General features: G+C 44.9%; 1 protein-coding gene across 8 annotated transcripts in view; it reads right to left on the bottom strand.

Annotated features, from left to right (window-relative positions):
• ANKS1A (ankyrin repeat and sterile alpha motif domain containing 1A) overlaps window positions 1-15,312 on the bottom strand; it is a 172,848-nt gene that overhangs the window by 55,508 nt on the left and 102,028 nt on the right. For 6 of the 8 annotated variants that reach the window (XM_030561310.1, XM_030561317.1, XM_030561311.1 and 3 more), the window contains one exon: window positions 9,601-9,667. The exons of 1 other annotated variant lie outside the window; for it this stretch is intronic. In XM_030561310.1, the coding sequence (XP_030417170.1) occupies window positions 9,601-9,667 (67 nt within the window). Of the gene's footprint in view, window positions 1-7,225; window positions 7,561-9,600; window positions 9,668-15,312 lie in introns of those variants that run through there. One more of the 8 variants, XM_030561315.1, reaches the window with a different exon arrangement.

A 15,312-nucleotide genomic window follows, 5' to 3' on the forward strand; every position in this document is an offset into this window, starting at 1 on the left:
TCAAACTATGATCACAGTACAAGTCAGAGGGTAGACAACTCTTCTTGCACACACAGACCATGGACAATAAGCTCCTGGTGCTGCCCACGGACTGAGGCTTTAATTTGTATCCCAGTTATACTCTTGCAGGATGTTTTTGAGTAAGCTGTTTAGAACCCTTTCAGGGACCATGACATTATATGCATGGCTTTCTGGGCTTCCGCACGTTTCCTGCCAAGCGTACGAGCGAAGCCCAGCCCCCAGAGGGATGCTGATCAAATCCTTGTCTCATCTCAGCGGGCAGCAAACTTTCACCCAAGGCATCCCACGTCAGAAGTGCAGGTGCAAGACCATGGTGAGAAAACACTCACAAATACATACAGCCACGCGAGTCCTTTCGTCCATGCAACCTCAGGTGCAATATTCTGTATGCTCGGCCAGCGAGAAGGGCCGTTAATACTGGAGGCACAAAGCAGCTAGAGAGAGAATACATCTTCATGCAGCTGAGAGAGACACACAAACAGACACGACGGACTTTCAGAAAAATGGTAACAGCAGCCAGACTACAGAACAGCTGTCCACAGGAAGACATGCAAGACAGAAATGAAGCACACAAACTGCAGCAGAAGATAGGAAGAGTTTATACTTTTTTTCCCTAAACAGTCCCGAAATAGGCAAACCATGGTAACGGGTCCTCTCTGCTATTTTGTTACGAGGAGCAGAGGTACGAGTGACAGAAGACTGAGTTTAGGAGTCCTGGCATTGTCATGTTACCACCCGTCCAGAGGCACCACATCCCTGCAGGCTGCTTGGGCAGGGCTGGGCTGGGCACCAGATTCAACATCCTAGACCGGAGCAACTAACTACACTGCAGCATTGGGTAAGACAGAGAGAAAGCGGAATCAGCACATTTTCCACCCAATGCATTCTGTCCTGCCAGGTGTTCTGCACAAGCTTGGATTTGACCTTCCTTCATTTTTCTCATTTAAATGCAGATGCGGCCATCCGAGCCACTCAATCAGATGGAATGCAGCGCTGGGGAAGGAGGCATTTTAGTTCTTTGCTCCATAACTAAGCCAAAATAAAAAGGAAAGCGAACATACACACACGCTCCCCTCTTCCTGCAGTAGCTCATGTCCATGACATGCACCTCCTTTCAGCCATTCGACAAATCAGAAACTCGTTCTTCAAATGTCCTACAGAAACCATATGGGCAAACTCTCCCTTCCCCAACCCCGAGAAGACAGTCCAGTAACTCGTTGCTTTCCTCTAGAAATTCTCAAGACATTAGATATGCCAAGGAAAGAAAAGTTCAGAGACGACCTTTGCATCCCACTCAGAGGATCTGGTATGCAAGACACACAGAATTTCTCCAGATTCCTAGCACATCCGTCTTTCAAGGCATGTGAAAAATAGAGAGGACCAGGAATCCGGGGGTTTCTTGCTTTGAACCTTCTCATCAACTGAAGTCGCTCTGCACATTCTAAGACATCCTTCCCACCCCCAGCCCACAGCAATGCCTGCACAACACAGAGCTCACTGTGTTATCAGAAAGATCTTGGAGTCAGGGATCCCACTGCTGCGCTGGTCCACAGGGGAGCTCCTCTGCTAAGCAAGCCATGATCAATATGTTCTAGAGAGCCAGCCTAACGCATAGTGCCGCACCCGAGATGCAGAGCTCAAGAAAGCTTTCCGTCTCCCTTGCCTAACACAGTCTGTGCAGAGGGACAGCATCTAACCCTGGAATTCAAGCAGCAGGCTCCTGTTTGCCCAGAGACTCCAATCTTCCCCACTATCATTTCTGGTACAGCTGTGGTCTGTACCAAGCAATCGATGATGCGCCCTTGCAGAGAGCTGCAGCAGAGTGCTTTGTCTGAAGGCAGTGAGCTCCACGCTTACTGTTCCACTCTCAGTCCTGTCTCTTGCTCTCACGCTGCCTCTCCCTCCCTCCCTCCTCCTCCCAATGTTTCCATCTAATGTACCAGCAGTGATCAGACTTCAGTATAGAAGCTGCCGAGAGAGAGGAGAAGAGAAGAGGGGGGTGGGAAACAGAGCTTTTTAACTGTCAAGCCGAAATTGCCGACTTCTCAATATTTATTCAATGATGAGCTACATGGCTTGGTTTTCAAAAAACAATGTTACCGGTTAGCTTTGACAGTTTGAAGTGATTTGCAATTGGCTTAGAATTTATCCAGCATGAGGTGCTGAAATTCCTGCTGCCCTAATACAAGTGTGTCTGGAGGCAGCCGGGCATCAGTGAGGGGGACTGAGGCTATGTCAGCTCCTTCCTTGGATTTTATAAAAATATTTACTTAGCCTTTGGTATATTTGCAAACCTCGCTGCCTTTAACAGTGGAGTGACAGTCAAATCTTTAAACTCGCTGAGATGCCAGCAAAACTGGTCAGGAGGAGAGGCTGGATTTTGGATATTTAATACCAGTGAGGGGCGGGGGGTCCTAGAGATCAAACATCTGAAGTCTGCCAGTATTATTTAGAGAAGCATAAGATACCCTTGAATAATTTATGTCTGCATATTATAAGCAGGAGAAGAGTGAATTAGCCCCCCTACACTGCTCCCTTGGGTCACAAGCTGTAACAGAAGTCTGATGACAACTTCAGTTTACAGAGAAAGTGGAGAGACTCCAGGTGTCATAACCTAGTCCCAGATTTGGACCTTAGCGTCCAAAATATGGGGGTTAGCATGAAAACCTCCAGGCTTAGCTACCAGCTTGGACCTGGTACTGCTGCCACCACCCCAAAAATTAGAGTGTTTTGGGGCACTCTGGTCCCCCCAAAAACCTTCCCTGGGGACCCCCAGACCCAAATCCCTGGAGTCTCACAACAAAGGGAAATAAACCTTTTCCCTTCACCCCCCCCCCTCCAGGTGTTCCTGGAGAGATACACAGAAGCAAACTCCGTGAGTCTAAACAGAGGGACTCCACCCTCCCCGTTCCCCAGTCCTGGAAAACAGAATTACTTCCCTCTTCACCCAGAGGGGATGCAAAGTCAGGCTAGTACATCTAACCCACACAGATGTCCCCCTGACTTCTTCCTCCCACCAATTCCCTGGTGAGTACAGACTCACTTTCCCTGGAGTTCCTCACTAAAGAAAAACTCCAACAGGTCTTAAAAGAAAGCTTTATATAAAAAAGAAAGAAAAGTACATACAAATGGTCTCTCTGTATTAAGGTGACAAATACAGGGTCAATTGCTTAACAGAAGTATGAATAAACAGCCTTATTCAAAAAGAATACAAATCAAAGCACTCCAGCAACTATACACATGTAAATACAAAAGAAAAACAATAACCCTTATTGTTTTTATGAGCTCTGTACTCACAACTTGGAAACAGAAGATTAAAAAGCAGGAAACAGAAATCACTTCTCAAAGCTGAGAGAGAGGCAGGCAGGCAGACAAAGAACTCAGACACAAACTTTCCTCCACCCAGAGTTGAAAAAAAATCCGGTTTCCTGATTGGTCCTCTGGTCAGGTGCTTCAGGTTACTTTTTTTTCAGGTGAAAGAGACATTAACCCTTAGCTATCTGTTTATGACACCAGGTCCTAAACCTAACCAGCTCCCCCCAACCCTGATACAATTATATGCAGAGCTATGATTTCTGCTAAGAGTCTGGCCTTGGTTTCAGATAGAAAAAACACAAGAGTAGATAGACTAATTTGTATTTCTGATGACACTTGCTCTTTAGCAATCTTAACAAAAACAGGACTAAGTTATTAAATTCCATGTCTAGTGTAGTCATTTCCCCAGGTAACGCAACAAGCTTTAAAAGAATGAAGGTATTAGGGCTCAGTGAGCCCCCAGAAGAGTCCAGTTATGGAAAAAAGGTTCCCAAGTAATAGCACCTGACAATGGTTATTTAAGTGCTGACAGTGTGCTTGATACCACACAGAGGAGGATATGGTTCAAACCCTAAGAAATTTCCTTAGAGTGGACTGCACTTTTGCACAGGGTCTAACAGGTGTTTTAACATGGCTTGTCTGGAATGGAGAACATGACCAACTTATGTTATAATAAGTCTACAGGAAAATCACAGGCTGTATTCTTGGTCTTCACTGCAGTCCGACAGTACAGTTCAGATGCAAGAGGCACAGGCAGGAGGGCCAAACTTCAAGCAGTGCAATTATTGGGACTGAAAGGAGGATGGAACAAGGTCTGATAGGCCAAACCATTAGCCAAATGCCCTCCAGTCCCTCAAGGTTGGCTATAAACCAAATCAAGTCCATTACCAGGATATACAGGCAAAGAGATCTAAATCAATTAGCCATTAGTTCTCTCAGTTGCAGGAAATATAGCCAGTGTTGAGCACTACTGGGATTAAAACTGATTAGTCAAATGCAGAATGCTAATGAGCCTCCCTCTTTGTCCAGTAAAACACCATCCATATTTCAAGCTTGTGTCTCCAGCTAACTGCACAGTTAACTCACAAGGTCCCAGATATACTCCCCATCCAGTACACCAAGCCCCCCACCTACATCAGGATGATTGATTGTGCGGAAACCCTGCCTGACAAACCACTGTAAACCAGCAGGCACCATACAAGTCTCGCCTCCCAGTGCAAACAGCCAAAGCTGCAGTGGGCTAGGGAGCTGCAGTGTGGTGGGGTTGAGTTTCTGTCAAGGAAGCCATTCTCCCCTACCCCACCCCTGATATTTTTTGTCTTTTCAACACATGGGAAGGCAAAGTCTCTGCAGAAGAAATGATCAAGAGCAGGCTGTTGAAATAAGGAACATGAGACTGTACAACACACCAACTTCTGCAGGGATACAGACCAAAGGCTGAATCGTTGAAGCAATACAAAGCTTTTTGTTCCCAGGCCAAAAAATTGCTTTAAGATGGAGCTGAATGAAGACTATATTGCTCTTTAAGAGCCAGGATTTCTTGATCATCCAAGCCACTGAAAAGCACTTACAGACACAGATCAATGAATACGCTTCAACTGGACAGAAGGGTTTTTTCCTTGGTTTAAGATAACCCACTCTTGGGATCCAGCCAAGAAGTAGGTTGGATATAATAGGTCATCCTCCGCAAGCCCCCTGGGAAACCAGAAATCTGACTCCTGTTGACTGAGCAATAAGTTCAAACCCAAATGCTGTAAAAAAGAAAGCCATCTATCTTTGGTAACAGGGGCCATATAGTTAGACCATAGAATATCAGGGTTGGAAGGGACCTCAGGAGATCATCTGGTCCAACCCACTGCTCAAAACAGGACCAATCCCCAAACAGATTTTTGCTGCAGATCTCTAAATGGCCCCCTCAAGGATTGAACTCTCAACCCTAGGTTTAGCAGGCCAATGCTCAAACCACTGAGCTATCCCTCCCCCTTTACATCTGCATGTGTCTCAAATGTATTCCTCACAACATCCCCTCCCCCCCATGAGGCAAGGCAGGGCTATTATCCCCATTTTACAGCTGGGGAACTGAGGCAGAGAGGCTACGTGACTTGCCCAAGGTCAGGTAGGGAGTGTGGTATAGCAGAGATTTGAACCCCAGTCCCCCACATCCTAGACTAGTGCCCTAACCACTGGACCATCTTTCCTTCCTGTTGGGCCCTCTCTTGTCTTCAAAACAAGGATCAGATAAGTACAGTAAGGCAGCTGGAAAAAGCAGGGGTTCAGAACAGATTAGTTCCATAACGCACTGAGCAGGGCAAACTAGCACTGCAGGGTGTGAAACTCAGGGATTTGACTACAGATACCCTCCCCAAACACCATCTGCTCTGGGAGAGGTAAAAATAAACCTGGGGAGCTCCTTGTCATGGTCTCTGTGCGAGACAACTTGCATCATGAGTACAGCTCAGCAGACATACTGTACAACACAGGTTAAACTACAAAAGAGATGCAAAGGTTTAGCTCTGGCTTAACCACTTCCAAGACAGCCGCACTTATGTCTCCTGGCAGGAAGAGGCTGGCAATGCATTCACCCGGTCCCAGCCACTAAAAATCATTTGGGGGGGGTGGGAGGGAAAGGAGAAAGAAAGGGGGAAAAGAAGAAAATGGAAAACTTTTCTACTGGAAAAAGTGCTGCAGTTCTCCACCTGCGTGTCTAGAGCAGCTGCTGCACAGAGGATCTAAACGAAATCTGTAATACAGCACAGCCTATAGAAAACCGTATGGGTTAAGAACAAAGCAGCTGCACGTGTCAGCCCATTTCTGAAAAACAGTGTCCATTTTACCAACATCTCCCTGCACAATAGCTGAAGCAAAAATGGAAACCCTTCTCCTCAGGCCTCTTCACTAATGAGGTCAATCAAACAAACTCCTGGCTATGGCTACAAACAGTCCTGCGAAGGGGGGCTGTCACAAAGGAAGATGCTAACTGGTCACCATTGGATTGGACCCAAACTATATCCTATTTCAACACACACATGCTGTAGTGCTATGTGACTTGAGAGGCAAGTCCTAATCAGTAAGCAGAGGATCTACAGCAGTCACAGGATAGACTCCCAGTGGGAACAAATGACGGGTACCTCCTGGCCAATGCAAAACCCAAGCAGCAAACTGCAGTAAGCTAAGGCTTACTATGACAGACGTGCACTGTGTGTACAAATACATATTAGCACCTTATCGGAGCTGAGATGCTGTTCCACTGAAGCACTTAAATGCAGCACTTTGGGTTTGGAAAATGTAAAAAGGCAGGATTTCTCACTGCAAAGCCCCCCTTCGCTTTCTCACGTGTCGCTCCTCCAAAACACCAGGGCTGAGGCAAACAGAAGCTTTCACTAGCCCTCCCTTTGGCTGCTGCTGGCTAAAAGCAGGGGGGGAGGAAGGGAGAATAAGTGTTTAGGGAGCAATCCAGGGGAACAGAAAAGTCTCTGCCATAAGGAAGTCAGCTTAGATTATGTTGGAGACATGCAGTACTATTATTTTCCTTCCCTTGTATCATTGAAGCTGATCTTTAGACAAATTGGAGCATCTGCCAGGAGCAGCCCGCAAAGTGCCAAGCATACGAGACAAGGCCATGGCCACTGCATTACAAGTGTTGACCAGCAATGGGCATCATGCTAAATTCTGCCCATAAAGTACTTATTACACACACACTTTCAGAGAGGGCAGAGGGTGAGAGAAAGGAAGTATTATCTGCCACTTAACGCACGGGGAACTGAGGTACAGAGAGATTAAACTATTGGCCTGAGGACACAAGGATCCTGTATCTGAGTTCAGAATTCTTGAGAAAAATCTCCTGAATCCCAGCCCAGTTGGCCTTAGCCACTAAGCCATGTTTCCTTACCTAATTCTACCACGCCCTTAGCCATCTTCCATTCATATTTAGAGGCAGTGACATAAAAGTGGAGTTTTTTTATTATTCCATCTGCAGAGACATCATGAGCTTCCCATAAAATCATTTTCCATCACAGGCTTCGTAACAGCGAATTTTAGTGCATTCCTGAGGCAGAGAAGATCTTTTATGTTCGAGCATCAATGCCTTTTCATTGTCTTCTCAGGGGAGAGAGCACGACTGGCATCTGGAGAGCCTGAAAAGGATCCTCCATCCTTCCAAGGCAGAGTCTTATATAAGCTTTGTTCAAGGGCTTCTGCTCCAAGGCATCTAGAAATGTTATTTATAGATTTAATCTGTGGAATATTTGCGGGAGCCTACAAGAGACTCCAATGTGAAGACAATAAGGAAGTTCATTCCAGGGAGTCTGGGTGCTGAAACAAGCCACACAGGATCGGAAAATGAGACTTCTTTCTACTTTCTTACATAGCTGGCTGCCACAGTATACAAGACAACTGGCTGACGGAGCTGGAGATATGAATTTAGAGGCAACCCTTGATACCTTCATCTCTATATTAAATCTGGGTATTTTTGTTAAGTGAGATTACAAGATCGAGAGAGAAAATGTTTGAGACCGAAGCCTAAATTGAACCTCTACAGAACAAAATGCGTTCTCTTACTCAACTCCAAATGAGCACTGAAAAATTCACTCTCGCTTTCCATTCTTGGGCTTAGGAGGAGAGGGGAGGGGAGAAAATGGACTGAGTAATTCCCAGGAAATGAAATCCAACTTTTGCTCTAAAGAACTCTGCTGTAGGGCTTACCTCGTTTAGCTGTCTTGGGAACCGAGACACGTTTTTCTTCATCTTAATCTTATTTAAGAGATGGATTTTTCTTCTGTCTAGAAGGGATCATGTTACATCTATATACTACAAGGAGGAAGGTCTGGCAAATTAACACCTCAGAAGCAAGCAAGCAGGCTGGGAGCACATGAAGGAAAATGCCTCCTGGTCACACCAACCATCACAGGAGAACAAAAAGCTGGAGATGAACATTTTGGACAGAGCAGTAAACCTAGTTTGATTTCCTCTAAGGGTATACAGAGACCAGTAACAACTGAAGAACTGGAAATCATAAAAGGTTTCAGTCTCTCGTTGGGGCTCTTTAGAGACAACCTCCAGCCCCAGATTAAAGAGATTTGGGGAGAATAGGTCTTTCCTCAGTCCCCAGCCTTCACTTACAAGCATCTTAGGCTAGACTGGAGAAGGAGATGAAGGTCTCTTCCGTATGCTAAGAGCCACACAATGGTTGTGCAGCTTTGTCCATCAATCCTCTACTGCTTCTTGGACAGGCAGAAGGGGATACACTAAGCCAAGTGCTCTTTTAGCTGCTGTGTTATCTCAAGATCTTGACTCCATTAACCAAGCCAGACAGACAAACAAACAATCTGCACCCCTACTGTTACAGTACCATTTCACCAAAAGTATCTTACCTACCAAGTGGGGAGAATTTAGCAAATTGCGCTTCAGAAGTTAACCTCTCCACCCCATGCATCAGAAGGTACCTCTGAAGATACAATGCTATTCCTAGAGTAGGCAGTCTTTGTACTGGTTACATTTGCCCAGGGATGAAAGTTCATTGAGGCACCAGAGCGCCCAGGCAGGTGCCATGCCTTAGACACTACTGCCAATCCCAAGAGATCACTAAGTCCTGAGCCAAGCTTACATATATGTTCTTTTTAAAATCAGTTTGGGGTTATTTTTATCTGCAATTAGATTTTGAACTTCTCTCACACCACAAAGACTAGAAACCTTTCTTGTAAATTCACAGCTCAGATTCTGACGGCATTACCTGACTGCAGGAGCCAAGCCTTGGGGAAAAAAAACAAAAACAAAAACAACACCACTGTCAAATATTGGGAGACTCAAGAAAACTGCAAGAGCTGACATCATCCAGGGATCCACATAAAAACCCAGCTCACGGCCTATCATTTCTCAGGAGGCAACAAATCTAAAGCAGCCAACTTCCCCCTGACACACAAGACAGAGCTTTCTAGGATGTCTGTCAACTTTGGTCTTAAATTAGGCAGTATGCGGTTATAACCTCTGCAACCCTCCCTCTCACCATCCAATGCCTGTGAGAAGGAGATTACTCACATTATATGACATAGGTGGGGGTCCTACATGAAAGGTAGATAGGCCACCAAAATCAGGACACTGACAGCTGTGGTAGCGCCACACACAGAAGCTATGAGATAGGACTTATGATCCTGGTCCTCTCATTCATTTTCCCTTCTGAACGTAAAGGCAGATTGAGAAAGCTGCTCACAAGAAGGGATTTGCCATTACGTCAGGCTTTAAATACAACACAGTAGTTGAGCACAGTACCTGAGATCCTTTGCTGTTCCTGAGAAAAGTCAATGCCTTCACCGATGGAGCTCATGATTTTCTCAATCTGAAAATATAAAAACAGTATATTGCCACAGTATTTTTAAAGCCTCAGCAGAAAGTGATAGAGGCAGCCTTGGGACCTTGTCCCCATGCAGCTGCTAAAGATTCCCAGGTGACAGAGAAGGAAGGGAAGTTAAGAACCCCACCAACCCATAAGGGTCTGTCCTTAAAACTTGGCCTGGAAGGGAGATTTTCTTAAGAAAGAATGGATCAAAGAAGGAGAGAGGGGGTGGGCTTGGGACTCCACAGACCCCCATCCTTCCCAACTGCCGTTACTGTCTTGTGAAAAGTCACCTATTTTTCTGCATCAACAGAAGGATCTCACAAGATTCCTCTGTGGAGTACCAAGTTTTATTAGAGGAGGGTGAGGGGGAGAAAAGGCCTCCAAAGCCATCCTTGACAAACATGCAACCCCGCCTTCACCAAGCGAAGAAAGCCTGAGAAATGCAGTTCACATTTGTGGCATGCAGCAGGTGCGCTTCACTTGACCTCTCTGTTTCTTGACCACCCTCCCCTGCCTCAGGCACCCTAACAAGGCACTTCTACTGACAGCGGGGCTGAACAGCCAATGTAAGCTGTTTGCAAAAGTAGCAGCATTCTGGGATAAATGCTTTAACAGCCTGGAAGAGAGGAGAGAAAATAACCTTATACCCAGAAGTAAGCAGCTCAGAGCCCACAGCTCCAGGCAAACCCCATTCGATTTTCAATCATAGCCAAAGGAAAACCAAAGGAAACTTTTATTGCCAGGGATCTGTCTCCCCTCACGACCTTCTTTCTTGGATCTGGACTTCATCATCAAATTTGCCCCAAAACTCAAGTTTTGTAAGTTAAGATTTTTACAGACTCTAAAAGACCAAACAGAAGTTTTACTGTATATTTTCTTAAATGCCAACAGAAACCTTTCTAAAACAAAAAAAAATCTCTGTGAATTGACCAGGCTAATTTCACTGTCCAGGCTGAGAAACTCAAGAACTTGTGCATCGACAGTGAAACTTAGAATTCTTACAACTTCAATAAATTAAGGTATCAGTAACACAAGGAAGAAACTTTAATTAAAATGAGATTTTCTGCTCTTAATTACAACCTGCTATTGCCTCAGAACAGCAGTAGGAGATCCTCAGGAGACTCAGATTCAGTTTGAAATCTGGGTGTTGAACCCTACAACGGCTATGCAGGAAATCTCAAAAGTAAACCCCCACCTCCCCATGAGATTGCTGGTCACATCTCGAGAATGCCCTCTTGCAAGATTTTGGTGCACTTGTTGCTGGATGGGATGCAGATGATCAGGGACATGCATCAAGAATGGAAAAAAAATTCACAGAACTTATTTGGATCTTAAGGAAAGGTTTGGGCAAAAGTGTATTGGTAAGGATAGAGAAGGTTCTGAATTGCTTTGGACCTGTTCACTGGCTTTACAAAACAACTTATCTGAACTTGTCATTTGGGAAAGCTGCTTAGCTTGCTACCCTGATGGCTCTCATCCCTAGAGCGATAGGCTTTTTTGAAGATACCAGCCCTAAAGGGAGTCTGATGCCCAACTTGAATGAAATTCAGTGGGAGCTGGGAGCTTAATTCCCTAGGCTTCTCTGAAAACCCTCATCATGAAGGACTTCTGCCAAGTTAGATGTCTAATACAATCCTTCCCATGTATACACAGTGGAAGGGGCAATTCACTTGCCACCTTACATCTCTGTATCAGGGAAAAGGCATCATGCAATCATATGTAGAAGACAAGGATTTTACTAAGGTGTGAGGAGGATTCACTGCACCGAGAAGCCACGGTCATGGGTTTTTCTAATGTGTCCAACATAGTCAGAACTATTTCACTGGGGGCTTTGAAAACCAGTTTGAAGTATCAGCTGGTAAAAAACAGACAGGAAGGAATTGAATTATTTTCTCTCCCCCTCACTCTCAATGGCCCACACAGACATGCCTTTTTCTATGGAGGCCTTGAGGCCTAATGCTGATCTTTAAAAACACCCTTCGACTGACAGACAGACTTAATGGGAAAATTCAGATGCTCTACCTACAGATCTCCTGCGACATCCAGGGAAAGAATATTTATTGCCTTTCTTCCCATGGTACCTTAAACAGGACTGCCTAACATTTAGCTGATGAGAACTACTCTGACCCAAGCTGTGAATGGATCACAGATCTTAGTGGGTCTGATACTAAAGAGACAAGTCAGGTCAGTGTAACACCAGCTATGTACACCAAGGTTAACACAGCCCACCTTTGCTCTACAGAAGCCTGACAATGACAGATAGGTGAAGGAACTAGCCAGTCTGGTATACGAAGGTTCTGATTCATAGAAGACAAGTGCATTTATAGCTTTAATTAAAAACACAGACTATTTGGTCCAAGTAACCAAATTTCCCCCTCATTACCGTATGCTCAAGGGCCCCTCTAAAAAGATCCGACCAACAGTAAGAGGAGATGTGGGCGACATGAATACCCATACTGATTTTAGTGGGCAAACAACAGCAGCCCTTTAAAAAGCCCAGCACAAAAAAAAAGCATGTAGCAAACAGTGCAATTTATCTTGCAGCATTGTGATCTCTGGAGTCTTCTATTCAGATAAAAGTTACAGGGCTGCTCATCGTGTCATTTGATCTTGCTATTAAGGCTCAGACACAGTCTAGTTCAATAGGAAGCCCTGGAAACACAACTTTAAGGGACAGAGGAAAGATCTCATTTCTTCAGCTAATCAACAGCCTACGTTTTAAATCAGCAGCTCTGCAGTACTGACACAGTAGAAATGTGGGATGAGCTAAACTGGCGCCTATTAAGAGGGTAAAAAGACTGAATTTAAAAGCCAACCTGCCTCTCACTGAGAGCATCAAAAGCAATACCAAATGGATGCTTATTAAACTTTGCAACTTCTAACATTCTTCAGCTGGGGACGAGAAGGGGGAAAAGCAACCTTCCCTTGTCCCCACAGTGCTCCTCAATCTCAACTTTCACTTAAAAACACCATTTCCAGCCCTCAAGGTTGTGATGAAAATATGAAAGTGGAAGTGATGTCTGCCTGAGTCTGCAGACAGCCTGGAACAAACAACAAATGTGAATTGCTCCACACTTCTCAGTGAGATATTGACTGGGGAAAAAAGGGGAAGGGAGATTTTAGTGTAAAGTTAGCATTTTCACTGCTAATAATTTCAGCAGGAACATCCCTTAACGTCACCAATCTTGAACTGCCTCCTACCCTTTCCCAGCACCAAGTCCATGGCTGACAAAACTATAGCCTTCCATGGTGCGCTTATATATTGTTGCTACTAAAATCCACAGAATACTGTAGAAGGTAAACGTGGGGACATTGTAAGATAAGTTTATTATTCAAATAAACACTGAGGTTATCGTATTGATTGCCTTATTCACCTTTCATATTTAATCATTAAAACTTCCATTTTTTAAATTTGAAAACAGGAGCTGCTGCAAGGTTGCTAGGCTGCTGCCACAGAATCTGGAGACCGTGCTGCAGAATTTGGGTCCAGTTTGCCATGGAATACATGGATAGTTGGTGTTTTTAAGAAAAAAAACAAAAACAGTACCATTCTAGAGTTCCAGAAACTTAAGGGCATTAAGTCCTGCACATTTGTGGTGATTGATTAAGCCTGTTACAAGATTTTAAGCAGGTGCCACTATCTTTCTCTTAAAGACATTCAGTTCAGTTACAAAAAGTCTGAAAGTTTGAGGAACTCTCAGATGACCTTCTGGAGCAAAACACTCACTTGGCCCAAACCAAGTTTCTACTACAACCACCAAACACCAAGGAAAACTTCGGATGGGGAAAAAAGAAGGAAAACATGTTTGTTCAAGCAACCCCAGCTCCCTCAGACCGCTTCCCAGCAGGAGGCAAAGCACTTTGCCAGTCTCTTACACTGTGGAATGATCGAGCTCTGAGGATGTGAAGCGACTGCTGCTGGCACTGCTGGGGAAACAAAGATCACAACAGCATGTTTGAAGCCAATTCAAACCTCAAATTTACACCCCCTCTGCGCTCAGGAGAACTGACACCCAGCTGAATACCATTCCCATGTGCCTCAGGGAAACCCCCTCCCATCAACTGCCTAGCACAGCAATCCCCCTCTAACTCCCAATGCTTGTTTCTAGGAGGGTGATTTGGGCCTCCCTTGGTACAAGCTGAATCCCTACTCCCACCCTAGACCACTTGCAAACCTGCTCTGCCACAGCAGGTTCTCCCCGAGGGACGGACAATGATGAAAGGGCAGGAAGAGTTTCCCTCAAACTACCCGTTTTTTCTCCTCCCTATGCTTCTCCCCAAGGGCCGCTGAGGCCAACAGGGCAGGATTTTGGCCCTGCAGAAGAAGCACTCTTAGATCTATCTACGCAATAATGAAGGACTCTTCCCAGTTCGTTCACTTTCCCCCAATGTCATCAGAGCTTCCCTTCGAAACTCACTTCTTCCCAGTGTGAGCATGGGATGATCCTCAGATGCTACAGTGAGGAAACACAATAGAAAAAACCAGACCAGGGGGAGGGGAAGGGAGTAGGGGCTGCCAACTCAGCAGAACAAGCTTTCCAGTGGTGCATACAGGGTTTTCTCAACTCATAATCCAGGGAGGTAAAGACCAAGGTCAAAATCTTTGACCTCTGCATTACTATAATTGTTCTTGGTATTTGCTAGACTGCCTGGAAAGGCCACATGATCATCTGAGTAATTAGGTGAACTAGATGAATTCCCCAGACTTGCACAGTTGAATGTCAACTGTCCACAGGAGACAGTAATGTACAAACACTGGAGCATAACACTTATTACTGTGATGACCACAGCCTCCTGCCGCTCACAGGAGGTCAGTGTTCTTCTGCAGCTGGGTTCACAGCCTAAAGCAACTTTGAGCTCAGTTTAGCTGGTAGTCAGGCAGTTAGACAGCACTATCTAGCATCAGCAACAGTGGAAACCGAACATGTTTGGAGTGGAGATAAAATCAATTCCTTTTTTGTCCTTACAGTTACAAACAGTTCTGCAGTAGAAGACAGCAACGAACAATTGTTAATCCTTTAAAAACATCTACAACACTTGTTAACTTCCACATAGGCCTGGTCCACACTACAGCGTTAAATCGATTTAACGCTGTACCCGTCCACACTACAAGGCACTTTAAATCGATTTTAAGGGCTCTTAAAATCGATTTCTGTACTCCTCCCCAACAAGAGTAACCCTAAAATCGATATTACTATATCGATTTGGGGTTAGTGTGGACGGAAATCTAAGTTATTGGTCCCATTCTTTTACTGAGCTACCCAGAGTGCACCGCTCCGGAAATCGATGGTAGCCTGGGACCATGGACGCACACCACCGAAGTAATGTGCCCTAGTGTGGACGCGTAAAATCGATTTTATAAAACCAGTTTTATAAAACCGGTTTTAATAATTTCGATTTTATGCTGTAGTGTAGACGTGGCCTCAGTGGAAGATGTCTACCATTTTTAAGTTTCATTAACAGTAGGTCTTCACGTACAGTCCCATGGCTATACATTACCTTTTGTAACTTCACAGGAGTTGATACCCACCAATTGTGAAAGACTGGGGTCATTAGGCACTGAAAAATGTAGTACAGTCTAAAGAAACCATCTCTTCCCCACTCCCCACACGCTTTCTCACTCTGTGTTTCAAGAGATTGATAGA

Source organism: Gopherus evgoodei, chromosome 4 (genome assembly GCF_007399415.2).
Source record: "Gopherus evgoodei ecotype Sinaloan lineage chromosome 4, rGopEvg1_v1.p, whole genome shotgun sequence".
NCBI lineage: Eukaryota > Metazoa > Chordata > Testudines > Testudinidae > Gopherus > Gopherus evgoodei.